This window comes from Centruroides vittatus, unplaced genomic scaffold (genome assembly GCF_030686945.1).
Source record: "Centruroides vittatus isolate TY-2023 unplaced genomic scaffold, ASM3068694v2 contig_2908, whole genome shotgun sequence".
Taxonomy (NCBI): domain Eukaryota; kingdom Metazoa; phylum Arthropoda; class Arachnida; order Scorpiones; family Buthidae; genus Centruroides; species Centruroides vittatus.
Window position 1 is genome coordinate 41,893 of NW_027121851.1, and position 27,903 is coordinate 69,795.

Here is a 27,903-nt window from a genome sequence, read left to right on the forward strand (position 1 = left end):
TTTCTTTCATTGTAATCTCTTTATGTTAAAATATATATTAAAGTAGCGTCATCTCTCCTCCCTTCATAATAAGTCACCTCTCCTAGTAGAGAGGAGAGACGATGAACCTTGACTTTTGGCGGAACATTACAAAATTTATTATAAAACATGGCTATGATCTTAACTTCAACTGTCATCAACAATTTTATTATTATTTGTTTTACAGGATGGTTAGAATTTTTTAACAGAGAGGGAAAAGAAAAGTAGTCTTTCCGTTCTAATAGTATCAAGAGTCTATCTATACGCATATAATTTAATTACATAACTATTTTCGCTTTAAGTGTTATAAACTATAAAAGAAGCTTACTTAATAGCTATTAACTCAATTATAACAAATACTAATTTTGTCAAAATCTATAAATACGTATAATTTATCTTTTCTTTCTAAATCGATATTAATAACTACTTTGATTAAGTTCATTAAGAAAATTTTCCTGGACACAACTCACGACTCTTCATTAAAGCGATTATGAGGATTTCTCACGAAACTTTCGCTATTCTTTGACACTCTTACAGGAAATGTTCATTATTAAATAAACACGAATCAGTTTTAAAAATATAAATTAATAAACACGATTTAATACTCGAAAATCTCGATAAGTACTTTCAGAAAGTATATAAATCCTGCCAGATGTCTCGAAGAGATATTCTAATATCGAAGATCTAGTAAAGCAGTTAAAATCATGAAGACTTTGGTAAGTAATACTTTTTAACTTTAGTTTTAAAATCATTTTATATCTTTAATTTTATTATTTTCTGTATTATTCAGGCAATAACTGTAAGCTTATTTATTACATTTACTTCTGCTATTGAACAAAATCTTCTATTGCCTGGTATTAATCATGGATATCCTTATAATGGATTGCCTGGTATTAATCATGGATATCCTTATAATCATGGTTATCCTGTAATACCATGTCCATATCCTCTTGCTTCTGCCAGTCATTTAAATTATGGATTGTTTGGATTACCCAAGAATCAGGGATTAGGAGGACTCCCATTTCTGAGCAATTTGTTTAAAAATCTTAATTCGATTGGTGGTGGTAAAGCATACGATTATGGTGGAGTACCTTTAATACCCGTAGGATTTGTACCATATGAAAGTAAAGGAATTTATCATTAAAACGGTAAGAATTACTTGAAGTTAGGCTAGAATCTTAGGCTATATAAATTCGAAAAGTTATATATTTGTTTAAATTATTACAGAATATTTGTCATCTTCAAGAAGATTAAACTGTATCGTGAACTTTTTAATAAAAAGTTATTTTAATTTATAGTTTCATTGTATTTTATTAATGATGCTAAAATATATTTACAGAATGTTATCATTATAAGTTACAGATAATATCTTATAAAAATTCAAATTAAACATTTCTAATAGCAAGTCAATTCTAAAATTCTACAAGGACTGAATAACAAAGAGAGTATACAAAACGATTTCATCGAATAAAGAAAAATAAGAATGAAACTTCGCAAATTAATAAAATCATGATTGTCACTTTGATGTTTTTTCCTGGTAATACGATCTGTTTTCACTATATTTAAATAGGACACAAATCCGAAAACATGGAAAGAATATAATGTGAGCTTTTAGTGACCTATATACATACAGTATATATTTTTTAACAACATATAATGAGTATAGAACCGTAAGCGGCTAACTGTGAAACGGTACTTTTCAGAAAACGAAATTTTGAAAATTGGACCAACTAAAAACAGTAAATTTTTGGTGGACAATTTTACGATTAATTTTTCTTATGTAAAAATACGTATAACAAAATCAAATTACAATCCATTTAAACATGCTTACATTGACAAAAAACATAGTATACATGGATAGAATTATCCGATTATTGCAAAACTCGGCACCGCAACTATGTCTCAGACGGGCATGAAAATGGTTATAGTTGTTATCTGATGGCACGCCAGGTAATGGCTTAAAATTGCTACTGAAGTATCTTATAGAAAAGGTAGCAGAGTATCACTACGTTCAGAATTTTTAATGTATTTATTGTTTGGAGATCTTTGAACGCAAACATGCTTGTACGATACAGTCAAAGACATCACGCACAGATAATGGAGTTTAAGAAAAGCCGCATCATCGAAGTGAAGAAAGCAGGATAGCTATTTAGTCATATTGCCCGCAGTCTAAGCCGTTCTGACCTAGAACGGCCTAGAAGAGAAACCATACGTACACGGCGGGAAGCTCCTGAATGCCACAGAAAGACACCTGTAAAGAGGGTAGTCTTATCATAAGATAAACTCCAGGGGTGCATATACTTTTCGTTTCAGATGGATCGATCTGTAAGATCGGATCAGTCTTTGTCACCGCTTCTATCGTGTGTGTTAATTGAAGAAAAGTAGGCTTATATAAGGATCGAATCGTGAATAAAACTGCTCACATAATGGCAAAATGGGAGAGTGCACGCCGTGCATTTTTACAGTACAATCTTTCAAAACTGTCTCTTAATACTTTTTTTTTTTTCTTTTTCTTTCAGTTTATCGGATATTTTAATAATGTTTTCACTTACCATTTATTACGTTTTAAATACTTTTCATTGTCGACACTTAAACGTATTTCTTTGCTGTCAATTGTCAGCTTGACTTTAACCATGGAGGTCGCCATCTTTAATTTTTTTTTTTTTTTTTTTATCTGATTCAAATGATCTTACCCTCCGCTCGGATTAGTTTGATCGAGATCCAGTCGATCCTAGATGGCGTTTGTATGCACGGATCAGATCTCTATAGTTCGTTTGTATACGAAATTTGAACGATCAGCATAACCTTGGATCAGTTTGATTCCAAATGTATACGCACCCCAGTTGCTGCAACGGTGTCTGTCTATCAGCCAGAGACATATGAACAAAATCTTCTTTTCCCAGTGACGAATTACCAGGTAGGCGCATTAGGCACAGGGCACGCTTAGGACCTCGTTGTCTCCAGCGACCACAAAAATTACACATCAAAAATTAATACGCCTCTAAAATTTAATGAATGTTTAAATAAGGTAGCTTATATTTTGCGCTCCAACATGAACAATAAAATAACTCATAAATTGACGATTTTATTGTCCTTTTAATATTATAAAAAGCACTTATACATAAAGGACCATATAACAAAACTGAGCCTAGGGCTTCAAACATAATCTGTTACTGTCTTTTCCCGTTATCAAGAGCAAAACTACGACCATTATTCAAGGGTTTTTATCTACTCGGCCACTAGTGGACCGTTATTTTAATATGTGCTAACCTACTTTTATTCAAATTTGATAAAAGTTTATATATAAGAATAGACGTTTCGTTATTTTATAATATAAATAAAAATCATAATTTGATTTTTAGTAGAAGTATTCCCGTAATTTATGTTTCGTTTTATGGTGCTTTATAATAAGAAAAACTTTTAGTGGTAAATACATTTATCGAGATAATATTTAAGTTTAACTTTTTAATTAGCATTTTATTTGCTGATATTGCCAGTATAAACATTTTTCAAATATAAAAATTAGCATTTAATTCTGTAAAAGAAAAAAATTGTAGCTTAAATTTAATCTCTTTTTGTTATATGAGTACCAAGGCTTTTTCAGCAAGCCCATCATGGATTCGTTCAGTAATATAATGACACGGCCAAGCAGTGAAGGACAGAATCCATATGGAAACTCCGAACTGCCGATAGCTTTCTGGAGTTTTTTTAACCCGGTCGGTTTCGACCCTGGTTTCCCCAAAGCTTTGTTGACACCTTAGCCGCTCGGCCATACCGTCCTGTGGGCTCTAAGAAGGGCTTCTTTTTGCAAGCCTATTATGGGTTCGGCCAGGCTCAAATGGGGCGGCCGGGTGGTGAGGAATGGGGTTCGACATATCCGGACAGACCACCCCAGAAAAACTCCTGGAAATTTTTCGACCCGTCCGGATTCTATTCCGGGTCCCCCAGAGCGGTATGCTTCCACCTTGACCGCTCGGCCATCCCGCCAGAATGGCTCCGAACGCCGCGCCGGCTCTAGCGTAAAAAAAAAAAAAAAAATGGAAGTTTCGCTCCGAATTCAAAGCTTTGCTTATATTATTATGTACTTCGTGAATTATTCATTGTTTATTACAGTATAACAAATATTTTCTGTATTGTCAAAATACGTTATGTCGATTTCGTCAGCCGCCACAGTTTGGCGCCACCAACGGTTTTATAAATAGAAAATTAACGTATAGGAACTTATTGCATTGGCAACACTTAAACAAATAATCGTAATGTGATTTTACGCATGTGAGTCGAAAACTTTGTAGCATGAATATTATTAAATGAACCTGTTTAAATAATTGTAACAAAAGAGTTAATGATGGCAACTCGAAGATTAATGATGTTGGGTAAGTGTTATGCCCCGAAACTGAAGCAAGTAGTTACTGTTTCCGTGCCTCATGAAGTCTATGATGATTTTCTATATGCGGTGAGAATTTTTTAAAGTTATATGTGAAGTTAGCTTTCGATAACTTATTAAATATTTCTTTTAAATTTTATTTGGGTAGTACTTTACTCATACTACTGAATATGAAGTGTATGACCCAGAAGGGAAATGTAAGAGAGGAGATATTGTGCTCATTAAAGTATGTATTTACAGTTAGTTTATTTAACTTTATAAGATTATTACGCAATGTAAATATGAACACAAATATTAATATAAAAGGTAATTGTTTACTATTTCCCCACCGACTCTGATCTTGTGCAGACCAATAGATTTGTCTGGTCGAGCATGGCACGGATCCATTGTTTTTTGTTGACGGTCGATGATAGAACAAGAGAAATAGCCTGTCAAATTTCACTACGTGTGCATGGCCACTGTTCCAATGAAGCCAAACATGCATGTTGCTTGTTGATGCATTGCCACGATCTATCACGACTCTATAATGATAAGTCTGATGATGATGATAATAATAATAACAAAAACTAATATACTCATTACAACCTGTAATAGCAATAATAATACTACTAAAAGGAAAAGTCATTCGTACTCCTCCTTGGAGTTCTCAATCATTATTGCTTCACGGTTGCACCTGTTGTACAGCTTGATGATGGATGTGAATAGTTCATTGATCTGCTTTTTGTGACGGTTGAACTTTCGTTGTCTGAATAGAAAGTCAAACGGGTGGCCTGCCGTATGGTGTTTTCGATTGACAACGAGGAATGTCAGCACATACTTTCTGCCAAAATCTTTCGATGTGTTGGGTGTGCACTCTGGTGCCAGGATGAACAAAATTAACTGAGTGGTTTACAGACAGGTGAAGAAATCCTTCCTGCTTGAGGCGGTTGTATGTCTTCCAGCAATCACTGATGAGCATGGTCCCGGGCTCAATACGGCAACAGATCACTTCCAACAGGGTGTCTGTTGACTGATCAGTAATTCACTCGACAAATGCCCGGCCACTTTCAGGCTTGACACCACCAAATACCCAAGAGCCACACAGGGTGGCGGTGGTTGTATTTTCACTTGCAGATTTTAGCCTCATCAATTTCCATTAGGATGCCAGGCCCTCCAATTTTTCCATCATCGATGGATTGAACCTCCCAGGCACATATTTCGTGCAAGTAACTGCACCAGTCAGCTGCTGTATGGGAGGAAATGTCAAGTTCCCTTGTCAGAAATGTTTGCCTCGGCAGCTTGATATGAGCCCAGTATGTTATTAAACTGCATATTATCTCTTTAGGCAAGTAGTGGTTAGTGAACCACATGCCCTTCAGCCATTCCTTGCCACATTTTTCAACTGTTCATTTTTTTCTTTTTTTCTTTCTTACTTCCTTCCTTCAATTAGGCAAAACATCTGAACGAGCTGCATTCTGGGCACCACATTTGCATGTCCTGTGCATCTGAAGAATGCTGTGACTTACCAAGAAATGAATCAGGTGGTGAGTGTCACTTGTCAATTGTAAAAACTTGATAAGAATGTATTTGCAACCACTACAAGTCACCATCTTCATGTGTGAACTTTGGATATCATGTAATTTCATAAGTCACTTGTATATGCCTATGGGGGATAAAAGGGAGCACTTCCATTCTCGGGTAATTTCCACCCATGGATGGAAATGAGAACAAGTTGAAAACCACCATCTTTCAAAATAAAATGTTCCAATGTTAAAGTTATATCATGTCATCAGTTGATGTTTTGAAATCGTGTAAAACTCAGTGATGTGAAATTCATATAATATCTTTGTAGGCTGCAATGTGTGCCGAGATATTTAGTGGGCCTTTTTTATCCTTCCATTGTCGACGCTACGAAAAAAAATGGATCCATGCTCAGCTCGACTAGAAAATTTATCGGTATGCATTGGAAGAAAATCTGAGTCAGTTGGGAAATAGTAAACAGTTACCATATAAAATATACAAGGGTAAACCCAAAAGTAAGGTCTCCTATTTTTTAAAAATACAAAGAAATGTTTATTTTTAATAATGTTTATATCATTTTAAAGCTTAACATTCATCTATTTTTCTACATAATTGCCATTTCTGTCGATGCATTTTTGTATGCCAATGTCATACCAGCTCGCCGCCATGTCGTGTTAAACCAGTTGAAATTCATTGCCAATTGATGGAAGTGTATGGCAAGTCATGCATAGATGTTAAAAACATCCTTAAGTGGTGTAGAGCAGGGGTGGCCAACAAGTCGATCACGATCGACCGGTCGCTCACTCGCAATGTCTTGACATTATGTGTTACACTTGTAACTGAACGCAACGCGTAAACGTAACACGCAAAAACAATATGCATGCAGTTGTCTGGATTCGCAAAAAACATAGCCATTTAGCTCGAGTATTTGATACTGTCATACAATAACTTCTTTTCTTTAGTATTAACAATATTATTATTATCAATCAATATTATTTATCCACGGTGTCAACGTTGAGTTTCAATTTTTCTTCTGTTTAAAATGTAAGTACCTTTTCTTTAGGTTTTAAATTAAATTGTGGCGTTTCTTACCTATCTGTTTACTTGATAAGTGAGCGTTTTCGGCAACAGACCTTTATATTTTTGGATTTTTGGAAATACATCAACCGAGAAAAATATCCCAGTATCACCAAATGTAGCGAATATATTTATTCTTGTTTTGGATCTTCATACCTGTGTGAATTGGCATTTTCATACTTAAAGTTAATGAAGACTAAACAACATTCTGTCCTGACTGATTTCCATACTGAAGACTTATTATTATCATCTTTGTCAGGATATACACCTAATTATGAATTTTTTGGTTAGAGACATGTGAACTCAGTCCTCCCATTAATGTTAAGGTAATAAAATAAATTCTAAATCTGTTTTTATTTGTAGCTAATTTGAATTAATAAATATTGTTAATAATTACTCATGTTGTTTTAATTCCCCTGGACGTGAGTTTTTTGGCCCATTAAACAATTATGTTGCTTTTTATGTAGGTAGATATACAGGGTGTTTCAGTACGAGATGGACTCCAGTGAATTATTGACAGATTAGCAAGAAATAAGTCTAAAAATCTTATATCATTTTTCCATGATAAATTATCCTGGCCCAAAAAAATCTCGAAAGTGAAATCTTGTAATCAAATTATCAGCATTTTTACTGTGCATTTTTATAACAACTTTTTCATATTATGAACAAATAGTACCACAACTTATACATTGCAATTGATAAAAAATTAAAATATATTTTAAGTTACTAAAAATCTATCTTGAAAAAGTATCCAAAAATCAATTTTTTTAGGTACTGCCTGTACGGAGTGAACTTGTAGCTGCAAATATCAAAGGTTGAGTCTGGAAATTTATTTTCTTTATGAGCCTATATCTCAAAAACTTAGTAAGTGATTTAAAAAGTAAAAAATAGTTTTGAATATATATTTTGTTTATCTACCCATAGCTCGCGGGAGTGCACCTCATACTGAAACAGTGTATAAACATAGTATGTATTTCACACCTTCCCGCTCCACTTAGACTACGCCTATGACAACAAGTCAATCGCGACACATTTTTCAGATAAAAAGTAGATCTTATGTACACAAAAGTTGGCCACCCCTGGTGTAAAGTTTGCAGCTGATTGTACTGAAATTCATGAAAAAGAAAGAAGCGGGAGACCATCAATTGCGAAGGTTGAGCAAACCATGTGTGAAGATTGGCAAATCACTCTGGATGATCTCTGCATTTTGGTTCTTGGGGTTTCCCAATGCACCAATCATAGGATTTTAACGGAAAAGTTGCAATATCAAAAGGTGTGCACAAGATGGGTCCCACAACATGGCGACGAGCTGGTGTGACATGGGCATACAAAAATTGCCACAGTGCCTACAAAAATGCATTGACCAAAATGGCGATTATGTAGAAAAATAGATAAATATTCAAGCTTTAAAATGATATGAACATTATTGAAAATAAATGTTTCTTTGTATTTTTAAAAAATAGGAGACCTTACTTTTGGGATTACCCTTGTATTAATGCATATTATTAATACATACAACCATTTACAAAATTTAATATAATGTAATGAAACACTATAATAAACTGGAATAAAGGAGAGTAACTGTTCATTGTAAGATTAATGAAATAGCATTAAGTCCTGCATGTTAAATCTTTGATACATATTAAATTGAACAGGGTTAATCATCCCTAAACTATATTTGGATCAAAAAATTTCCCCATATTTAAGTTATGTTTTTTGTTCTTCTACTTAAATAAACAAATACAAAACACACTGTGTAATTATGAAAATAAAGTTTTTTTTACTAGATATAATTCTCAAAGAAGTTATTTGTTATCTGTTATTTATTCTCTCAAAACTGAGACATCTCTTTTTGTAAATGTTCCTTTTTTCCAAATAAATATTATGATTGTCTTAATTAGCAGTTTATTTTTGTACATTTTTTTTCATATATACAGTACTTGTTGAGAAAAATTAAGCACTCAGATAGAATTGGCAAATTATTGTAAAACTTGGCACACAACTACGTGTTAGATAGGTATGTAAATGAAGGGGTCAGTGCAATAAGGTACTTAGCCACACATAGTTACTTTTGAGATATGAGCATTTGAAAGTTTTAGAAAATGCATAATTCCAAATATTGGGAGTTAAATGCTGAAACTGCTTTTATTCTGAAGTTTTGGGTCTTGTGTTACATTCACCTGATTCTGGAAAATTTTTACAATGTAAAAGATGAAATTATGTACATATTTTGAAAACTGGGGATGTCTTTGTTGGTTAAAACCTTATTGCACCAAGTAGTTGGGGATTGGGTTTGGAAAGATTTATAAATGGATGTTGCAAACAAATTTGTTCTGCATAGGTATATGCTATAATTTAACATTCAATTGAATATTATGACAATATTTACAGTTAGATTTGCTAATATTAACAGTACAAATGATTAGAGAGAACAACAAAATGGCACTGTAGCATTTTCAAGTTGATGTTTTTCATCTGTGGTAACTTGAGTAGCTAGATTCCTGCAAAATTCTTGATGTGCTGGTGGAATCTGTTCCAGAAGTGACATTATCTGCAAATTTTTGACTGTCTGTAGGAACTTGTGATAAATACTTAGTTGTAAATCATAATTTTAAATTTGTGAATGAGGGCAGTCCTGTTTATTGGGTGAATTGCCATTGTTCACACAATGGCAACTCATCCAAGAAGTCTGCTACACTTACCACTGTGAACAATGGCAATTCATGGTGTTAAGTGTAGCCAACTTCTAGAATGCCTGGTAGGGTAGATGTACCAGTTTTGGCCAGTGTACCAGTTCTGGCCAGAAAACAAATTTAACTTAAAAATATAATCACCACATATTCAAATCTGTCCAATGAAACAAACTTTTATTGTTAACTGTTCACACAGTTAACAATAAAAGTTTGTTTCATTTGTGATTATATTTTTAAGTTAAATTTGTTTTCTGGCCAAACTGGTACTACACTGGCCAAAACTGGTACATCTACCCTACTGCTGAGTCAATTATAAGTATGGAGGCATTTGAGAACTGGAGAGATGGTTTTGAATGTGATAGTTTTCTTGGGTATTGCATTACTCAGTGCACTAAAGTTTTTCAAGTTGAACTGCTGTATCATTGTTACTTTGAATTTATTGTCTATGTTAGCATTTAAGATCACATTTTTGGGAATGTACACAGAAGAGCAGTATCTCTGAGAATACAGCTCTGTGCCCAAAATCACTGTTGCATGATTGTGTATGCCCCATAACTATAAAGTGATGTTAGATCTGCTTAAATTTACCTGAATGCACAAGCACAAATAAGAAAGAAATCAGGGTCCTGCTTTTATTTTGCTCTTTGCTATCACTGATGAAATTAAGTTTCTGAGACTACTCATTATTTTGTGATAAGTATTTCAATAGGCAACTTTCAATTTCAAAAAAACTACATTTAGCAATACTTTCATTCCACAGAACAACTGCCCAATGTCTGTTTTACAATTATGTATAACACAGTTGTAACTCCAGTTTTATATATATATAAAGCAGGCCTTACAGTTAATTTTGGAGTTGGCAGTGCTTGATGAAAGTTGACAGTAAAAACAGCATGATACTTTTTGAGATGTGGTTGAGCTAATTTATTTATTTTTTGAGAAACTACTGTACATTTGATTGCTTTCTCCTTCCATTGGGCATATTCAAAATCTCAGCAAGCTGCCATTACCTCTCAGCACCTCTCTTCAAACACTGGCAACTTCCAGTTGCTTGCCAACAAACTGCAAGCATCTTTTTCTGTGCTTGACATACCAGCAAATGAGATGACAGTTGCCATGAGACTCATAAGAACTATTTTGCATTGACAATTTTGAATTTAGTTTATTTGTTGATGAATGTAACCTGAATAAATTAAGATTAGGTTAATATATTAATTGAAAACTTTAATATACTAGTATGTTTATGTGAGATATCACAAAAAATTTTTAGTTGTTAAAGTGTGATCTTAGGATTTATTTCATTATGTATAACTGTTACAGAAATTTAAAACATCTTTGTCCTTTTTTCTCTTTTTGAAATATTCATTTTTCATTAAACTGTTCTCATTAAATAAGTTTAAAAGTAAATTTAATGTAACATGGAAGGCCACATCATTTGCCTGTTTTTTTTCCCCTCTCCTGATATGCCAGCAATCATTGTTTATGTTTTCTGAAAAACACCAGCAATTATGTCACTTCTGGCAGCAACTCACTGGATTAGCTGAGGTTTTGAATACTCCCATTTTGATGTATGTAGGTTAGCTTCTTATTGCTCAAAACAAATGACATTTAACATTGATTAGAAAAGGATATAGATTTACTACTGAGTCACGGAAGCTCATATCACAATCATCTATTGACAGATAGTACACACTATTATTCTGCATAACTTTGTGTATGAATTTCAATTTTTACAAAAGTGAGGGTTAGTGCCTTATTGCACCAACCCCTTCAAATGATTACAGTTGTAGTCCAATTGCCTGCCAGGTAGTAGTACTTGGATAACGTAAATCACTACCTCAGTAATCTACAAAAAAAGGTTCACAGTGTTTATAACTTTCAGTATACTTGTTATTTGGAGTCTTCAAATGCAAGGCAGGCATGCCTGTTACAGTTAGACATTATGAACAGTTGACAGAGTCTGAGAAAAGGCCACATTATTGGGCTGAGGAAAGTAGGATGGCCATTTAGCCAATTTGCCTGCCATCTGGACCATTCTGAACTGATGGTTAGGAGCTGTTAAAGGAAGCGAATATGTCAGGACACACAAACATAGCAGGCAGGCTCTGCTCATGCCCCAAACAGGTCACCAGGAGATACAATCAACTGATTGTGATACTAGCACAGAGCTGCAATGGCATTTTTCTCTACCATCTGGAGATAGATACAGAATCCTGTCATTTCCCTATGCTATTGGCAGGTGACGACAAAGAAATTTGTATGCACAGTGACTGTTGTGTGTCTTGCCATTAGCATTGCAACTTAGCTTTGTTTGCAGTGGTGCCATGACAGAGTGTAAAAATGTGTTATTTTCTTTGTTAAAAAGAAATACACGTGAAACCAAAATGAAAAAGGAAAATTTTAATTTAGGTAAAAATTATTAGCTACAGGTTCTTTTAGGATGCCAGTATATTTTCTGTCCCGACAGATGGAAATAATCGTATGAGCGAACAATATTGTACAAAAATTCCCGACTCATATATAGCTCGCGACAAAGGGAAAATAATTAAAACTAATCTTATGCTAATGTTATACTATTACAAACACAAATAAAAAAATGAAAATTAAAACTAATATTGAACTAAAGGAGGAGAATAAAGGACAGGTAAGAAATTAGGAAAGGGGTACCCAGCGTTGGTCTTTGAGGTCTTCGAAAAATCGGTCTCTTTTATAACGTCCTTGGCGAGGGTCTTACACAAAATATGTAGAGGGGATTCTCTCTTTCCTTTCAGTTTATTCGCTTGTCGACCGTTCAGATGCCAAAATTCACAATTAATTCTCATGAATCGATCACAAACAAAATCGATCGATCACAACGAATTCTTTAGTCTGTTTATGAAACGCTACTCTTTCTCTTCTGCACGCTGCCAGAACGCACCAGAAGCTCGTCTCACTTCACTCCTTTCTTGAGTCTGAATCCTTTTTGTTCTCTCATTCACAACCCTCCTACCCTCTGGTTTCATACTCGACCCCTCGGGTTGTGCACTCTTTCTTTGTGTTGGGGGATATACGATGACCATATAAGGAAAGGAATTTCAGAGAGACATTCCAAAGAGGAAAAACAATAGGTAAAGAAAAGAAAGGGGATAAAAGCATGAGGAAGTGAAATTAAAAATAATAATAAAATATAAACTATATACAAACACATGGGGTACAGCCACAAGAGAAGCATGCACTGCTATAGGCTGGCAGTGAATCATCTTTAGCAACAAATCCTAGTTCTGTTTTGGAATAGACAACCATAATGTTAGTGTGGAGGACTAGTAAGCATTTCAGTTCTGCCTTCACTGTTGAGGGGAACACTGTTCCCAGTTATTGTGTTGGTCTGGGGTGTCATTTTGTATGACAATTGGTCACCCTAGTAGTGGCATAATGATAAGAGAAAAATTTATAGCAAAGCTGTACATTTAGGAAATCCTTCTCCCTTTGTTTCTTTATGCCAGCGTTGAAAATAATGATTTTTCTGCATGAAAAATGCTTGGCCACACATAGCTAGGATTTTCCAGGAATGTCTTATCATGTTGCCATACTTTTCTTGCCTCTTCAGTCTCCAGATTTGTCATTTAATGAGCATTTGTGAGATCAGATGGAACACCAGCTTTGGTCATCTACGAATGTGAGTGATATGGAGTAATAGTTACCTCTGTGGGTAAATTTGTCACAGTTTAGCATATGGTGCCTGTATGCCTCTATGCCTGACCATATTGTTGCATGTACAGCACCAGAAAAGAGGGGGGCCTTACCAGGTACTAAAGGTGGATACATTATGTTGTGTGTTCGAATTAATTTCATGTAAAAATGTATTCAGAATTTTAACCTATTACATTAAATATCTTTTTGAAAATGTAAAATATTTGTATTAATAAAGTATGTAATATTTTAAGAGTGTATTGTGTTTTTTATATCTTTTGAATTGTTTAACATTTTTATTTGAATGTCTTCATAACAGATGAAATTGATTTATATAAAATAGGTATCCTATATTCATACTAATAGCTATAAGAAAATTCTCTTTTATTTTAATTTTTAGTTTGTTTTAACACAATAAATAGTTTTTGAATTGCACAAAAAAATTTCATTCCTTTTCAGTTAAAAAATTTTTTATTGTCAACAGTCTGATCACTATTTCATTTTCTTGCAACTATTAGCAAGCTTTGCCATCTTTAGAATGTTCATTAACACTCCAAATTCCAAATCATACACAAAAGCTGCTTTATTGAAGCAAACAACAAATACTGATTAGACTTTTATTTAAGATTTTAAATTCAGAAATATAGAAAAGTGTATTTTAAATGTAAAGTAATATGATATTTATTATTATACAGAGTTAGTTATTGTATTCTGACTTATATAACCTTTAAAATATTTTAGAAAAATCCTATGATAACTAGTTTTGTTTTTTCCTATGAATTCTAGAAATTGAAATTCCTTATAAATTGTTTATATTAGTGATGAGCACTTTTTCTTGATGTGGGCCACAGGGAAACTGTATGTTTCCAGCAATGTATAAATTTTTTCTTATGGAGTTGCTGGCTTTGAGCTTGCTGAGTACCAAAACGCTCCATAATTACTAGTACACTAATACTGCATACAGGGGCAGTCAAAAAGTTTCTGGAATTTATCTACAGTTAGAAAATACAATATAATATAAGATTATGTATTGCTGTGACAGCTGAGTGTGATAATGCTCATGAAAGTTTACACTTACACAGTTGTTACTGTAGCATCTTTGTTGGGCATGACTGCTTATCATTTGGTGCAATGTCCCAGTTCGAGCAGCATGCAAACATCAAGTTCATGTGCAAATTGGGGAAAACTGCTGCAGAGACTCTATTGGCCCTGCAGCAAGTTTACAAGGAAGAGGCCCAACAAGTGGCATGGACAGTGGTTCCTCCATCAGACAATGCACCAAGTCACACATCGCTTTTGTACAGCAATTCCTCACCGACAAAAGCATTCCAGTCACCTTATTCTCCAGATCTTGCTCCCAGTAATTTTTGGCTGTTCCCTATTCTCAAAATGGGCCTCAAAGGGATGTGTTTTGCAAGCAGGGATGACATCATATTGAATACAATGGCCAACTCTGGAAGATTCCAAAGGAAGCATTCCACACCTGCTTTCAACAGTGGCAGGATCGATGGAACAAGTGTGTCTGTGCAGGAGGGACCTACTTTGGAGGTGATTAGGTCTGCATTGCCATATCTCATTCCACAACAGTTCAGGATCACAATTCCAGGAACATTTTGACTGCCCCCCGTATATGCTAATGATATAAAAACTAGTAATATATAGTTTATTCTCATCTTTTCATTAGTCAAGTTTACTTTGAATGTTCTTTGTCACAAATATCAGTTTTATTAGAGATTCATAATGGGATGAGGCAAAAGCAAGAAAATAAAATTACATTGTGAAAGCCCGAGAACTGCATATTAGGACTTCAGAGGTCACAGGTTGCTCGGACTGATTTAGATATTTGAAATGATGATAATAGTGATAAGATTTTACCCAATTTATATGTACTTGCTATAGATAAAATTTACTATTTCAAATAACTGGGTGATAACAATAAACATGAGAAAAACCCCAAATCCAGCACAAAACTAAAAATTTTTAACTTTATGCTGGATTTTGGGCTTTTTCTTGTATTCTTCTTGCTATATAGATCTATTATGATTTTATTTATTTACATATAGGACATTCATAATTTTTTTAATATAAACCTATACTTTAAACAAGCAATTATTTATTGTGACATTGCCACAATGCTGAGCTGCGATTTTTAATCATATTCTTAATTTATTCAGTTTAAAATACTGTATATGTTCTCCATTTCAAATTAATTTGTAGTGTCTTCTTCCTGTACATCATACTTTTCCTGATAATAACAGTGTTGTGCTGGTCATCTATGTAATTCCATTAAGGGGAAAATTTTTTAATTGAATTCATGTGACTTCCATTATAGACCAGAAATTCGTATATAGTTAATTGGGGCCTCTAGGCTTTCCATATCTGGTCTTGACTCTCATCTATCTAATACCATTCTTCAGATTAAGGAAGGAAAGGCAGACAGACTGATGACAGTGGGAATTTATAGTCTACAACTTTTTCAAATTGCAGCCTAATAAATGAATTATTGGCTGAGAGCAGTTGAACAAAGTTAAACTTAGGTGTTCATGCTGCATGCAGTGGAACAATAAAATTGCAAGACATCAAAAATATGCTGACTATATATACATATGGTCAGTGAAGTTAGTGCTAGATTAAACCTTTACATAAATACTACATAAAAAATAATTGTAAAGAAAAATTACAATATGGTAGCAAGTATTTCAACTATTGGAAATGACTTTATCATATTTAATAAAATCTTACAGTATTAACACTCTTTCAGTTGATATTTCTCTTTAAGATTGTTGAGATTGTTAAGTTGTTAAGATAAATTGCATAGCAACTTTAGCAGTGCATAAAACTTTATACAGTATATTGTTAATGTTTTCTACCTTGTTAACTGATCAAATTCAAAATACTAAAATAAAGCAGGAAACAGTTTTAAGCTACAGTTAAAAATTAAGTTGACTATATAAAACTACAACTTAAAAACTGCTACCTACCTCCTAAAAACTAAAATATTTAATAGATAACTCACTACTCACTGCACCGGAATTACTTCCAAAAAATTATGTATCCAGAACCTTTTATGGTGTGGTAACTCATAAATATCGTCACACGAATGTTTTTGAAGGGCAATCAAGCATCCATCTAGAAACGATTTGGAGCCTGAAGCAGAGCCCAGAAGGGGTTCGAAAACGTTTGAGTAATGATATTTATGAGTTACCACACTGTAAAAGGTTCTGGGTACGTAATATTTAATAGAAAAAAATATGTAAAATAATAAATAAGTTATTTACTCTGCATGTAATATAATTCAGTTAATGCTTATAAAAGAAAAGTTGTTTAGAAATACCATTTTTAATATATTGTAATGATTTCTTAATTTTTACACAGCTAATTGGTGCAGATAATCTAAATGGTCTATAAATTCTGATTGTTTTGTTTGTTTATATTCTATGTTTTATTTCTAAATAATTTCACATTAAAAATGGGTAGAAGCACCATTGAAAAATATATTGATTTGAATTGATTTAAGTAAGTAATTCATTTAGAAATGTGCAAAAGAAAAGATTACCCAAATTGGGTCTCAAACTCATAATCAGTGCAAATTAAATAAATGTCTGTAACTATATTATTAGAACTTCTAATTCAAATTTTTCTTTTAGATATACAATACATAAAATATTGCAAATGAAGGTGATTTAAGTCTAAAAAATTGAGTTAATGATGACATTAGTTACAATTCTATGTGATCTTTTTATTTTTAAACAGTCAAGATCTTCAAAATTGCCATGATTTTTTTTAATAGATAATTAGCTTGTGTATGAAATTGCAAAAGAATTTTTAAATCCATTTTTGAAAATTTCTAATTGATACATATGTTATGTAGCAAAATGTTGATAGGTGCCAACATTTGACTTTATACCTTTGACTGCATTACTTCATTACTATAAAAATCAACTGTGAGTATAAAAAACAAAAAATTTAGCTCTCCATTAGATCTCCATAATGTAGATCTCATTGATCATAAGTTTCTATTATCAGGGCATTCATATCTACCAAATGATAGGGATTTTGGAATTGTAGAAATGGCATTAAGAAGAAATAATTTATTGTATGTCCCTGAGGACAATTACAAAATTAGAAAAATAACTTTATATTGGATAAAATGAAACAAGATTTCTTTTCAACTAAATCTTTAGAGGCAGTTTATAAAAGATTAAAAAATACTGATAAAGAGCCTATAAATTGCTTAGAGATGTTGGATGCAATTTTTGAGAAGTGAACCCTATAAAATGTATTATTAAACATCAATGGCACAGGATATGAAATTCAAAATTCTTAATTTATCATGACATTGTAGAAGACCAAAAAACATCAATAATAATGAGTTAATACCATTATATAAAAATGAATGACCACTTTCAACACCTAAATTTAAGGACATGATAGAGTTATTACGGTTTACATCTCCTGCACACCACAATTATTTGAAAATTCTTCTGCCCAAGATGAGAAAAGAATGAATTATAGATCATCAACAATAATTTGAATTTGATCTCTTAAAAAATGAATGAATATTTATCTCTATGAAACAAAAATATATTATTTTCTTCTTAGTATTATCATTTTTTATAATTTGTCTAATGACAAATTATAAAAAAAATTATAAATTTTTTTGTAAAAATCATGTTTAAAATATTGTAAAAATAATAATTAAAAGAATTACAAAACAATGATATTGAATTTATCTAATGAAATTTTACCCACAACATGCAATTAAAATTAATAGTATAGTTATAACACAAAATGAACTTTGGCCTTTTCAAAAATAAAAACTTATTTAATTACTTTTGAAAGTGGTTTAAGTTGCTAACAGAAGTATATTTTTCAAATAATGTTCATAAAATTGATTATGTAATAAATCTAGACATATAAAATCAGAAACATATTGCCAACATATCAGGTATTAATAGTTTTGAATCATCAATACAAATGCAAACCTTTAAATAACTCAATTTAAAAATAAATGGACTTAAATTCATTTGCAATGGTTTATATAATTTGGAATTAATATAATCCTGTAAGTTAACTTGTTTTACCAATTGGTAACATTTCTATTCACTGACTATTGTGCTTAATCAGTTTAGTCTTTTTAGTATAATTTGTTTATGACAACAGCACCATTTATCTTTAGTTATAAATTACTTTGGCTTGAATATTGCACATTTTATATCATTACATTAGTTTTTCAATGAAAGATTCTAAATAATGACATCAAATTTATGTAAAAATGTACACTATCCCAACCAATCAAACAAACCTTTAGTAATTTAACTGGACTATAAAATAATGTGCTTTGTTTATATAGAAAGCTAGAGTTTATTGTTACCTAGAAACAATTCATACAAACTTTTGTTAGCTTTAAATATTAATTAATCATGTTATTTCTTTAAATTTTAGTTCATGTTAAATGACTGTTCAATTTGGTGGCATTATAGTTTGGATTCATATTACAGTATATTAAATTTTTTTATTTTTATTTATAAAATTATTCATTTCATTCTTCAAAGAAATATTCTAGTGAGATTAATATTTTTAATCAACACAATTAAGTGATTTTCAAAAATTCATAAAAATGAAAGAATTCTCTAAACATTTTACAACTGAAATAAATTTTTTGCTTTATCTGAAAATTATATATCTCATTTTAATTAAACAGTTATGTTTAATTGTATTTGTAATTGTATGTTTATTATCTTTAATAACGAATCCATTTACAGGAGATGAATGAACCTCTAAGTATTAGAATAAAGCATCAAGTTGATAAAATAATTTATGAAGCTGGAAATGTTATTGATCCTCTCAGTGGAAGAAGGTGTTTTGGAAATAGGTACACAGATGAAATTGATAGAAGCACACAAGCTCTTGGTTATCAAAAATCTTTTAGAAAATTTTTGGTTATGAAAACAAAGCCAAAAGAAGAAATTCCTTCTAACTCTGATGTATGAAATAGATTTTTAATAAAGAGTAATTAAAAAGTAGAAATTAAAACAATCCAGTTTTATTGAATGTCAAATTTTGAAAGAAACATGCAGATCAAACATACCAAAATATTTTTTAAATACTGTACTAATTTATTGAAAGAAATGTATTTTAGTTGTCTTTTCTCTATTCATGTTACATAATTTTACATATATAGCTTGAACTGTACAATTAAAGAACTGCTTGCTATTCAAATATTGGTTGATTATACAATATGTTTACATTTGCATCTTGCTAGATTATTTGCTAGAAATATTGCTAGATGTATATTAAAAATAATTTTTCTTTATTCAGTTAATATACTTTTAAAAATAGGATAATATTAATATAGAATTATTTTGTAAATAGCAATAATTTTCACTTCATAATTTTTCAGAAAGTATATTTAATATTAAATGTAACTATCAATTGTAAAATAAAAAAGCACAATTCAAATTTTAATAAAATACTTGTGTGATTTTTTTACAGAAATCTTCAGTTACGATTTTAACAAGTAAAAATTAGATAAGCGTAAGCTCAAGATTAAATTATTAATATGACATGTAGGTTAGTCTTAAAATAATGGAACAAATCATAGCAAATGATTTAATTCCAAAAAAAGATTTTGATGTTGAGAGAGATTTTTGACTCTCATTCCAAATGGCATTTTATATGAAATGTCAAAGGTTACAAAAAAATATGAATAAGAAATAAATTCTTTAACTATATATTTCTGTTAAAATATTTATTAGATGTTAATTTATAATGTTTTTTTGAATATTACAAATAAAATGTTTATTTTTATATTGACTAGCCATTATTTTACACATACAACAGAACTAAAGACATTTCATAAAAATGTACGGTACAGTACATGTGTCCAAAAGTTAGAGGAACACAATTACTATCAGTGATATCTGAAAAAAAGCCATGAAGCTAATCAGTGGCAATTTGCATAGATATAAGGACAAAGCAGTTTTTTTTAAACTCTGTTCTGTGGGCACTGTGAGGGCCTCTTTTAGCAAGCCCATTATAGGTTCAGCCAGGTCCACAGTGAGGTGGCTGGATGATGAGGGCCTGACATCTCCAGACAGACCACCACCTGAAAAATTCCTGGGGATTTTTCAATCCGTCCAGATTTGATTCCAGGTCTCCAAAGAGGCAAGCAGCCATCTTGACCACTCAACCATCCAGCTGTCAGGAGCAAAGCAGAAATAGTAGACATGTTCCAAACTGGCAGGTCTCTGCCTGGGTATTAGTAAGCACTTTCTGTCCATTCTCCACCTATGCCCAACTGTTATATCAATGTTTTTTTACCAAAGATTCTCTCTTATTGCTTTTTAATCTGCAAAATTTTGCAAGTTGTGTATTACCATGTTATAGATAATGCAGTTCTTACCATGTTATCTATATTCTCTCTATTCATGTATAAATGTTGTCCATCCTTAAGTTTTGGACATGTATTAAAATTGGAATCGTGAAAGATGGCAATGGCAAACTGGAAGATAGAAGCAGAAAATAGAGGTGGAAGGACATGGCGAAAGCAGCAATAAGCCTATGTGGCTTATAAAAACTGGATGATGATGAGTTATCTGAAATCACAAAATTTAAATACTAATGTTTTATTAGCGAGAGCACAAATAAGAAATTGTAAGATTTAAAACTGATTACAGGTTACAAAATGCTGAATAATTTTGAGTCTATTTTGTATCATTTTTTATACACTGTAAATTTTTATTGATTATTGATACAATTATATATACATACATAGGTATATTTTATATAGTTTTTGAAATGCCAAAAAAGTTTTAGAAGAACTTACTTTGTTAAGAAACTCTCATACTTTTTTTTTTAATCAGTTTAATCATTAGTGTATATGTGATTATTGCTGGATCAAAAAAAACTTATTTTTGTAGAAATTGATGTTTTGCTGAAGAACTAAAAATGAAGCTATAGCAAATAAGATAGATATATATATGTAAATTTACATTTTCAAGTTAAATACAGTAGAGAGTCGATAAGTGGAATGGCCGGAAAGTGGAACGATTTTCAGTCGGACTGTGTCGTGCTGAATCGAATGTTTTTGATACTAAATTTACTTCTAAACTATAATTTTCATGTTTTTTATATTCTTTAATATATTTATTTTGTTTGTACAAAATGCAGAAATAATTTTTAACGATACGATAGCCTCGATGATTATTATAAAAATTTTCGTTAGGCTTAAAATCGACGAAAATTCAACACGAAGCGACACGCAACGGAGAAAAATTCAACACGAAGCGATACGCAACGGAGAAAAATTTGAACATCGGACAGGTTAATGTATTTTTTCGTACAAAGTCGGAAACTGGAACAAATCATTAACTGGAAGGACCCCAGTCCCAATTGGTTCCACTTATCGACGCTCTACTGTATACAATTCAAATTTACTATATGTAATAGTAAAATTATCTAAATTTTCATACTAAAGCAGTCATTGAAAGGTTAGACAAATCTAATTGGAGTTAAATAAATACTAATTGAATACTTTCTGTTGAAAAGTCCAATAATTCTTACTTGATACTGAACACAATTCTAAAATATATTTCTCGTAAAATTGCGATGGGGAAAATGAAAGTTCAGTTTAGTTATAAAGCTTATTTTTCCAAAATTAACTTTTTCAAGTTTTAGGCTACATGCAGTATATACCTCACATTTTGCGATCAATTGGTTCCAAGAAAGTGTGGCATAAAATGAGTTGACTTAAATAAGTAAAAGGGGAAGTATTCCCAAAATATATATACTGTATATATTATTGTAATTTAATCGAATTATGAATCAATTGATAAAGGAATTGAGTCAAGATCATCTTTTCCTCGTACTTAAAGGTTCTGGTGCGTGATAAACCGATGATTTTGAATTATTGAAGAAAGGATTTTTTACTCTCAGCCCTGAAGGCTCTTAGAGACCCATTAGTGGCCTAATGGATGTAGCTACTGGACACTAGTAACTGGTCGTGGATTAGCTCCACGCCAACGGACTGGCCACCAGTGGCGTGCCGTGACATTTGATGATAGGGAAGCTGTGTTTCTGTAAGAAGCCGACTTACAGGGGCAACAATTAATTGCGCGTCAGGGCCCGTTCGTATTCGTTTGTTCGATAAGCCAGTAAAAACCGTATACTTCTTTAAATGTATTTTTAATAGATTATCTGACGTACTTAATAAATAAGAAAGTTCAATATAATTACCTCCGTTATTAGATTCAATAAATTCTCTGTGCCCTCTAAATGCCAATTCTCGCTTTGAGAAAAAACATATAACATCTATTAATTTAGATATGTCTATTAATCGTAATTATCTCGTTATAATTTTCAATATTTATTTTATATTGTCTACCAATGTTAAATTCTATTCCGCTTTGATTTCCAAATTGCTTCAATTTTACGAAAGAATCGTCATTCGTCATAAATTTTATCGTCAAAATGTCGAAATTTTTTTGTCGACGTATTTATATTTAATTTAGGCATTGGTCTTTCTCTTTTAATAATGTTTTCTTTTTCATTATACGGTCTTGAGCCAAAACTTTTTTAAAATAAATTTTTGAATCACTAGCCACGATATAAGGGCTAAAATTAAAATTATAAAAAAAACTTACTTGGTAAAACAAAATGTGTGACGAATATACATACCTAGTACAAAAAATTCTTCAATTGTATGAATATACTTTTAAAGAAACTTATAATTAAATATAACTTTGTGAAGAAACGTACATAAAAATAACAAAATATTCTTTACTTTTTAAATCTTAAAACAATCCACTTACAAGTTAGTGAAATAGCTCCCTACGAGTGGCTAATGAATGGAATCAGAGACGGTCCAGGTAGGTGTGTGCGTGCCAAATCCCGAGGGTGCCGATACCGGTCAATGTCAAATGCCTCTTTTGTCGCGTCACTAGTATATCTCAAAGGACGCGACAGGGTTGTTGTAGATTTTAAACGTTTCTCACCATAGCTGTAAAAATCTAAATATGTTAAACTTAACAGATTGTCCGTCGTTCGTTTTCTAACTAATTCGTTTTAGGACCGAGTGTTCACGGAAATTTCCAAAATTTACAACTTTTCGGTCACTCTCATTGAACTGGAGAAATTTCTGTCTTTATTACATCTAATATTACGAAGAGATCAGACCCCACTGTACTCGGCAAGAGATTGGTTCGGTTAAGCTTCTGTTTAAGTAAAATTTCGGCTCTTTCATCAGGATTTTATATATGTTTCTAATTCCCTAATCGCTTAATTATTTAACTACTACTTAAGTAGAAATAAGTTGAAACCGGTTACTTTGTACCTGAATATCTGTAGTCTTGGGAAAACAGTGGAAAGACAAATTTTTATGACAACGGATATATAAATCGTAAATTTAAGGAAAATAAATTCTAGAGCTTTTTTTTTTGTACCATTGTACGTCTCATTCATTAAATTTGGTTGTAAATGATGCTGCCAAAGTAACAGTTAATTTTTAACACTGTACTAGAATTGTACACGTTTTTTCTGCATCCCCTTACAGATGGGACATACTAAATCGTAATATCATCGGTTTAACATTGAAATCCGTAAGTAATATAAGATGGGAGAGCGGAATAAACGCAGAATAAATATATCAAATATTTTAATGGATTTTTTTTTAAAACTCCTGTCAACTATACAGAACTATCATAAAAACATGCCAGTAAATTCCTATCGGTTGGGTTAAGTTATAAATCTAGTCTAGGGTGAGCAACCGTTTTTATAACATGGGCCAGAATAAATTTTACGTTTTTTTCCGCGGGCCGTAGTAGTTAATTGACGCCTTCTTGTAACTTGTAATTTTTTTAGTCTGCAAATATGAAATAAATAAATAAAAAGTTAATTACTACATTTATTTCTCTTATCGTTTTCGAAAATTACAAAGAATTGGAAAAATAACTATTAATTAGTTATTTTTTTCAATTTAATAATCTATTAAAGATCTCGCGGGCCGGATAGAAACTTTTCGCGAGCCATAGCTGGCCCGCGGGCCGGGGGTTGCCTGCCGTTGATCTAGTCTGCTCATGATTCACATAATCAGACGAGGGTGGCCGAATATCTAGCAGGCTGCTAACAGCCCACAACCGCTCCGGGATATAAAGTCGGACTCTTTACGCGTGTGTCGCTTCTACCAGCTAAACCGGGTGAGGTTGGTGCACTGTAAAGCCGCATGCGCCAATGCCTATATAATCTGGCTGATTAGAAACTGACCCGGTTTCGACATTCCTTCCGCCACTGAATTATTCGAATATACAATAGCAATCTTATCGGTTTTTTTTTCACATGTAGGTAGTATAGAAATTTGTAAAAGATACATAATGCAGTTATAATAAAATATTAATTTTAATTAATTCAAAGTACGTTAAAATATGAAAATTTATATTTTATAAAATACAAGGGAAGGTCATTGGAAGGTGGAAGCGGCGCTTCCATCGCTTCCAATGACGGCACGCCACTGCTGGCCACGTGAGTTTTCGGGATTTTTTTTCACATTTGTAACACCTAAATACGGGTCGGTTTCCCATAAAAGTCATCCAGGGACGCACCCCCTCGGCAGGTCGTCCGTGTGTTGCGTTGCCGTAACGAAATGAAATTAAACTAAAGTAGTCAGGCACTAAAAGAGTCTTTTAGCAAACCCATTATGGGTTCGGTTAGGCCCACAACGGGACCTCCGAGTGCTGACATCCTGACGTATCATCCTCTGACGTAATTAAAACAGGCGTATGCCTTTTCACCGCAGAAGAGCCAATAGTTGAATGTGCGAGATTAAGATGACTGAACATTTCTACAAATAATTCGAATTTTTTCAAATATTTCGTGCATTTATTAAAAGCGAAAAATAGAGTATATTCTACGATAAGCGACTAATGATTTAGAAAAGAAAAAAATTGCTACGATCATTACTTGATTTTCATAAACGACGTCAGTACTAAATTATTCTTCATAGAATAGTCAAGGTTTTTCCACATGATTTAGCTTCTCGTAAATGGTAAGTGTTAACTATCAATTATAAATGTCAAAAAAGGAGAGAGAAAACGCTTATTTTAAAATTTATGAAAACATAATATATGCTATTGGATTTAACTGTTTGCTGAAACAGGAAACTTGTTGCATATAAACGCAAAAAGTTCAAAACTTCAATATCACATTGACGAATTGTGATTGTAAATTTAGTCTATTTTTATAGGAAAAATAAAAACTTAAAAAGAAGGGAAAAAAGTTTTAGGTCAAATTTCTAATTGTTAACAGCACATTACGATGGATCGAAACTCAAAAATAATTGAGTGAGTAATTGCAATTATTTATAATTAGAACAATGGGCTGGCCACGTGCAGTTTTCCGGGTTTTCTTCACCTGAATATGGGCCAATTTCTTATAGAAAGTCCTACCGAGAGGCATCTCTTGGCAGATCGCCCACACGTCGCGTTGCCATAAACAAATAAACCAGCAACGAGTCGCTCACCTTCCCCGGCAACATTTAAAATTTTTCGGTGGCGCCGTTATCATATTCTATTTAATAACTTTTTATATTTTTAACTATTATAAAATGGCAAAAGGCTTAATTTTGAGGGTAGGGATGGGTTTTATATTAAATTTTAAATGATAACAAGTAAAACCATCATTAAGTCTGACCCTAGTGGAGAATACGACTCCCTTTGTCTCCCCACCCGGACGACCGGATGGCCGAGCGGTCAAGATTGCAGTCTACCGCTCTGGGGAACCCGGGATCGATCCGGACGAATCGAAAAATTCCCAGGAATTTTTCGGGGGTGGTCCGACCAGATATATCGACCTCCGTCCCTCACCACCTGGCCGAGACCACAATGGACTTGTTAAAAGAGTCCCTCAGTGCTCACAGGGTGGAAAGAGTTAGAATATTATCTTCCCACTCCTTCGACCTTTAATCACCAAAATTTAATAGTAACAATCTCCCTAATAAACAAAGCTCCATGCAAAATTTCAGAAATTTTCGACAAAAAGCACAGGAGTTATTAAGCTTCAAAGGTGAACAAAATCGTGCCCCCCCATACACTAACATCCGTACATGTAGAAAAAACCTCTTAAATTTTTTTACATTTCTCGGCGTTTTAAGGTGCCCTGAGTCCAGAAATGTAAAAATCTTGAGGGGGGGTCATTTTTGATCGATCGCCATACTTTCCCACTGTTATATATAACAGCCGGAAAAGTAAAAACAATTGATATCCAAACAAAAACATCTGAGACCTAGAAAAGCCAAGTAAAAAATTATGATAATTTACATGGCATAAATTATTTTCTTAGGAATTTTTATTTGGTAAAGTTAAAGTTAAGCTTGGCGCTTGAAATCAGTACGCACAAGATTTTTATTATTTTTCTCTACATTTCGTTTTGAAACGCCAAGCATAACTTTACCGAAGAAAAACTCCTAAGAAAACATTTTAATAGTCATGTAAGTTATCATAATTTTTTTCTTGGCGCAATTTTTTTACATCTGGGATGCTTTTGTTTGGATTTATTACAAAAAATGAGCTCGAAAGGTTTACAGCAAAATACAATACAGATGACAAAATAGTTTACAACAATAGTCTTTAGTAACTTACTGACTACAGTAATATAATACAAGGTTCGCAAAGATTTCTGGATATCGAAAAAATTAGTCTATACTGTATATAAATGAGGATGTTTGTTTGTTCGCTACACACTCCTACTCCATTCGACCAATTGCTACGAAACTCTGCAGTTACGTTAACATACTTCTAACTTAAATAATTATGTGTATATCGCACCCGAAAATATCGATTGGATTTATATATATCAATTAATTTCTGTCTACATTCATTTGCTGGGTTTGCAGGTTGCGCTATCTATTGGCAAAAAATTTTAAAAATAATAAACTAAATATAATTCATATAAAAAACAGATATTAATTTAAGAAGCAAATATTATATCCACTCAATTACTATGACAATGATATAGCGTTATATCATTACTGCCACAGTAGCACATAGCACTCACGAGCGTGGAGTTGAAAAATGTTACACTGTGAAAACTATATTAGTATTTAATTTTTCACATTTAACAACTCGGGTTTTTTCATTTCTGAATGGTACTTTCTTAAAACCACCGAACACTGGTAGTTAGTCGTGGGTTCGCGCCAGTGGCGTAGCGTAAGTGTCAGCCGCCTAGGACAGAGGAAAATTTCGCCGCCCCCTTATTTAGGTATTTTTACATGATATTATTATTTATTGTGAAATTTTGCCGCTTTCTAAAAGTGCCGCCCGGGCCGGGCCGCTCCTGCCGCCCCCACTACGCTACGCCACTGGTTCGCGCATCGTGAACGGGCTGGCTATATGAAGTTTTAGGCTTTAATTCACGTTAGTAACCCCTAAATAAGAGCCAGATTCCCATAAAAGTTTTCTCGGTAGATCGCCTATTAATTGCGTTGCCGAAACCAACTAATTTTATAATTTTTCTATAAACTCGCTGTAGATTTTTCTATAAATTTCCCGCGTAATTTACAGGCATTCTTAA

The 27,903-nt window shown here is 32.6% G+C and overlaps 1 protein-coding gene across 1 annotated transcript; it reads left to right on the forward strand.

Moving 5' to 3' along the window:
* The first annotated feature begins 4,217 nt into the window (after positions 1 to 4,217).
* On the forward strand, positions 4,218 to 19,380 carry mRpS17 (mitochondrial ribosomal protein S17). The gene is made up of 3 exons (XM_067267060.1): positions 4,218 to 4,471; positions 4,551 to 4,628; positions 19,107 to 19,380. The coding sequence occupies exons 1-3, from the start codon at positions 4,361 to 4,363 to the stop codon at positions 19,332 to 19,334; spliced, it is 417 nt and encodes a 138-aa protein (XP_067123161.1). The 5' UTR covers positions 4,218 to 4,360; the 3' UTR covers positions 19,335 to 19,380.
* The last annotated feature ends 8,523 nt before the right edge of the window (positions 19,381 to 27,903 follow it).

What these genes read in the sequence shown, in the direction of transcription:
- mRpS17 (XM_067267060.1), top strand. Translation starts at nt 4,361, where the DNA reads ATGATGGCAACTCGAAGATTAATGATGTTGGGTAAGTGTTATGCCCCG. An exon ending in ATGATGATTTTCTATATGCG is followed by an intron (nt 4,472 to 4,550) that starts GTGAGAATTTTT and finishes TTATTTGGGTAG; the next exon opens with TACTTTACTCATACTACTGA. An exon ending in GAGATATTGTGCTCATTAAA is followed by an intron (nt 4,629 to 19,106) that starts GTATGTATTTAC and finishes ATCCATTTACAG; the next exon opens with GAGATGAATGAACCTCTAAG.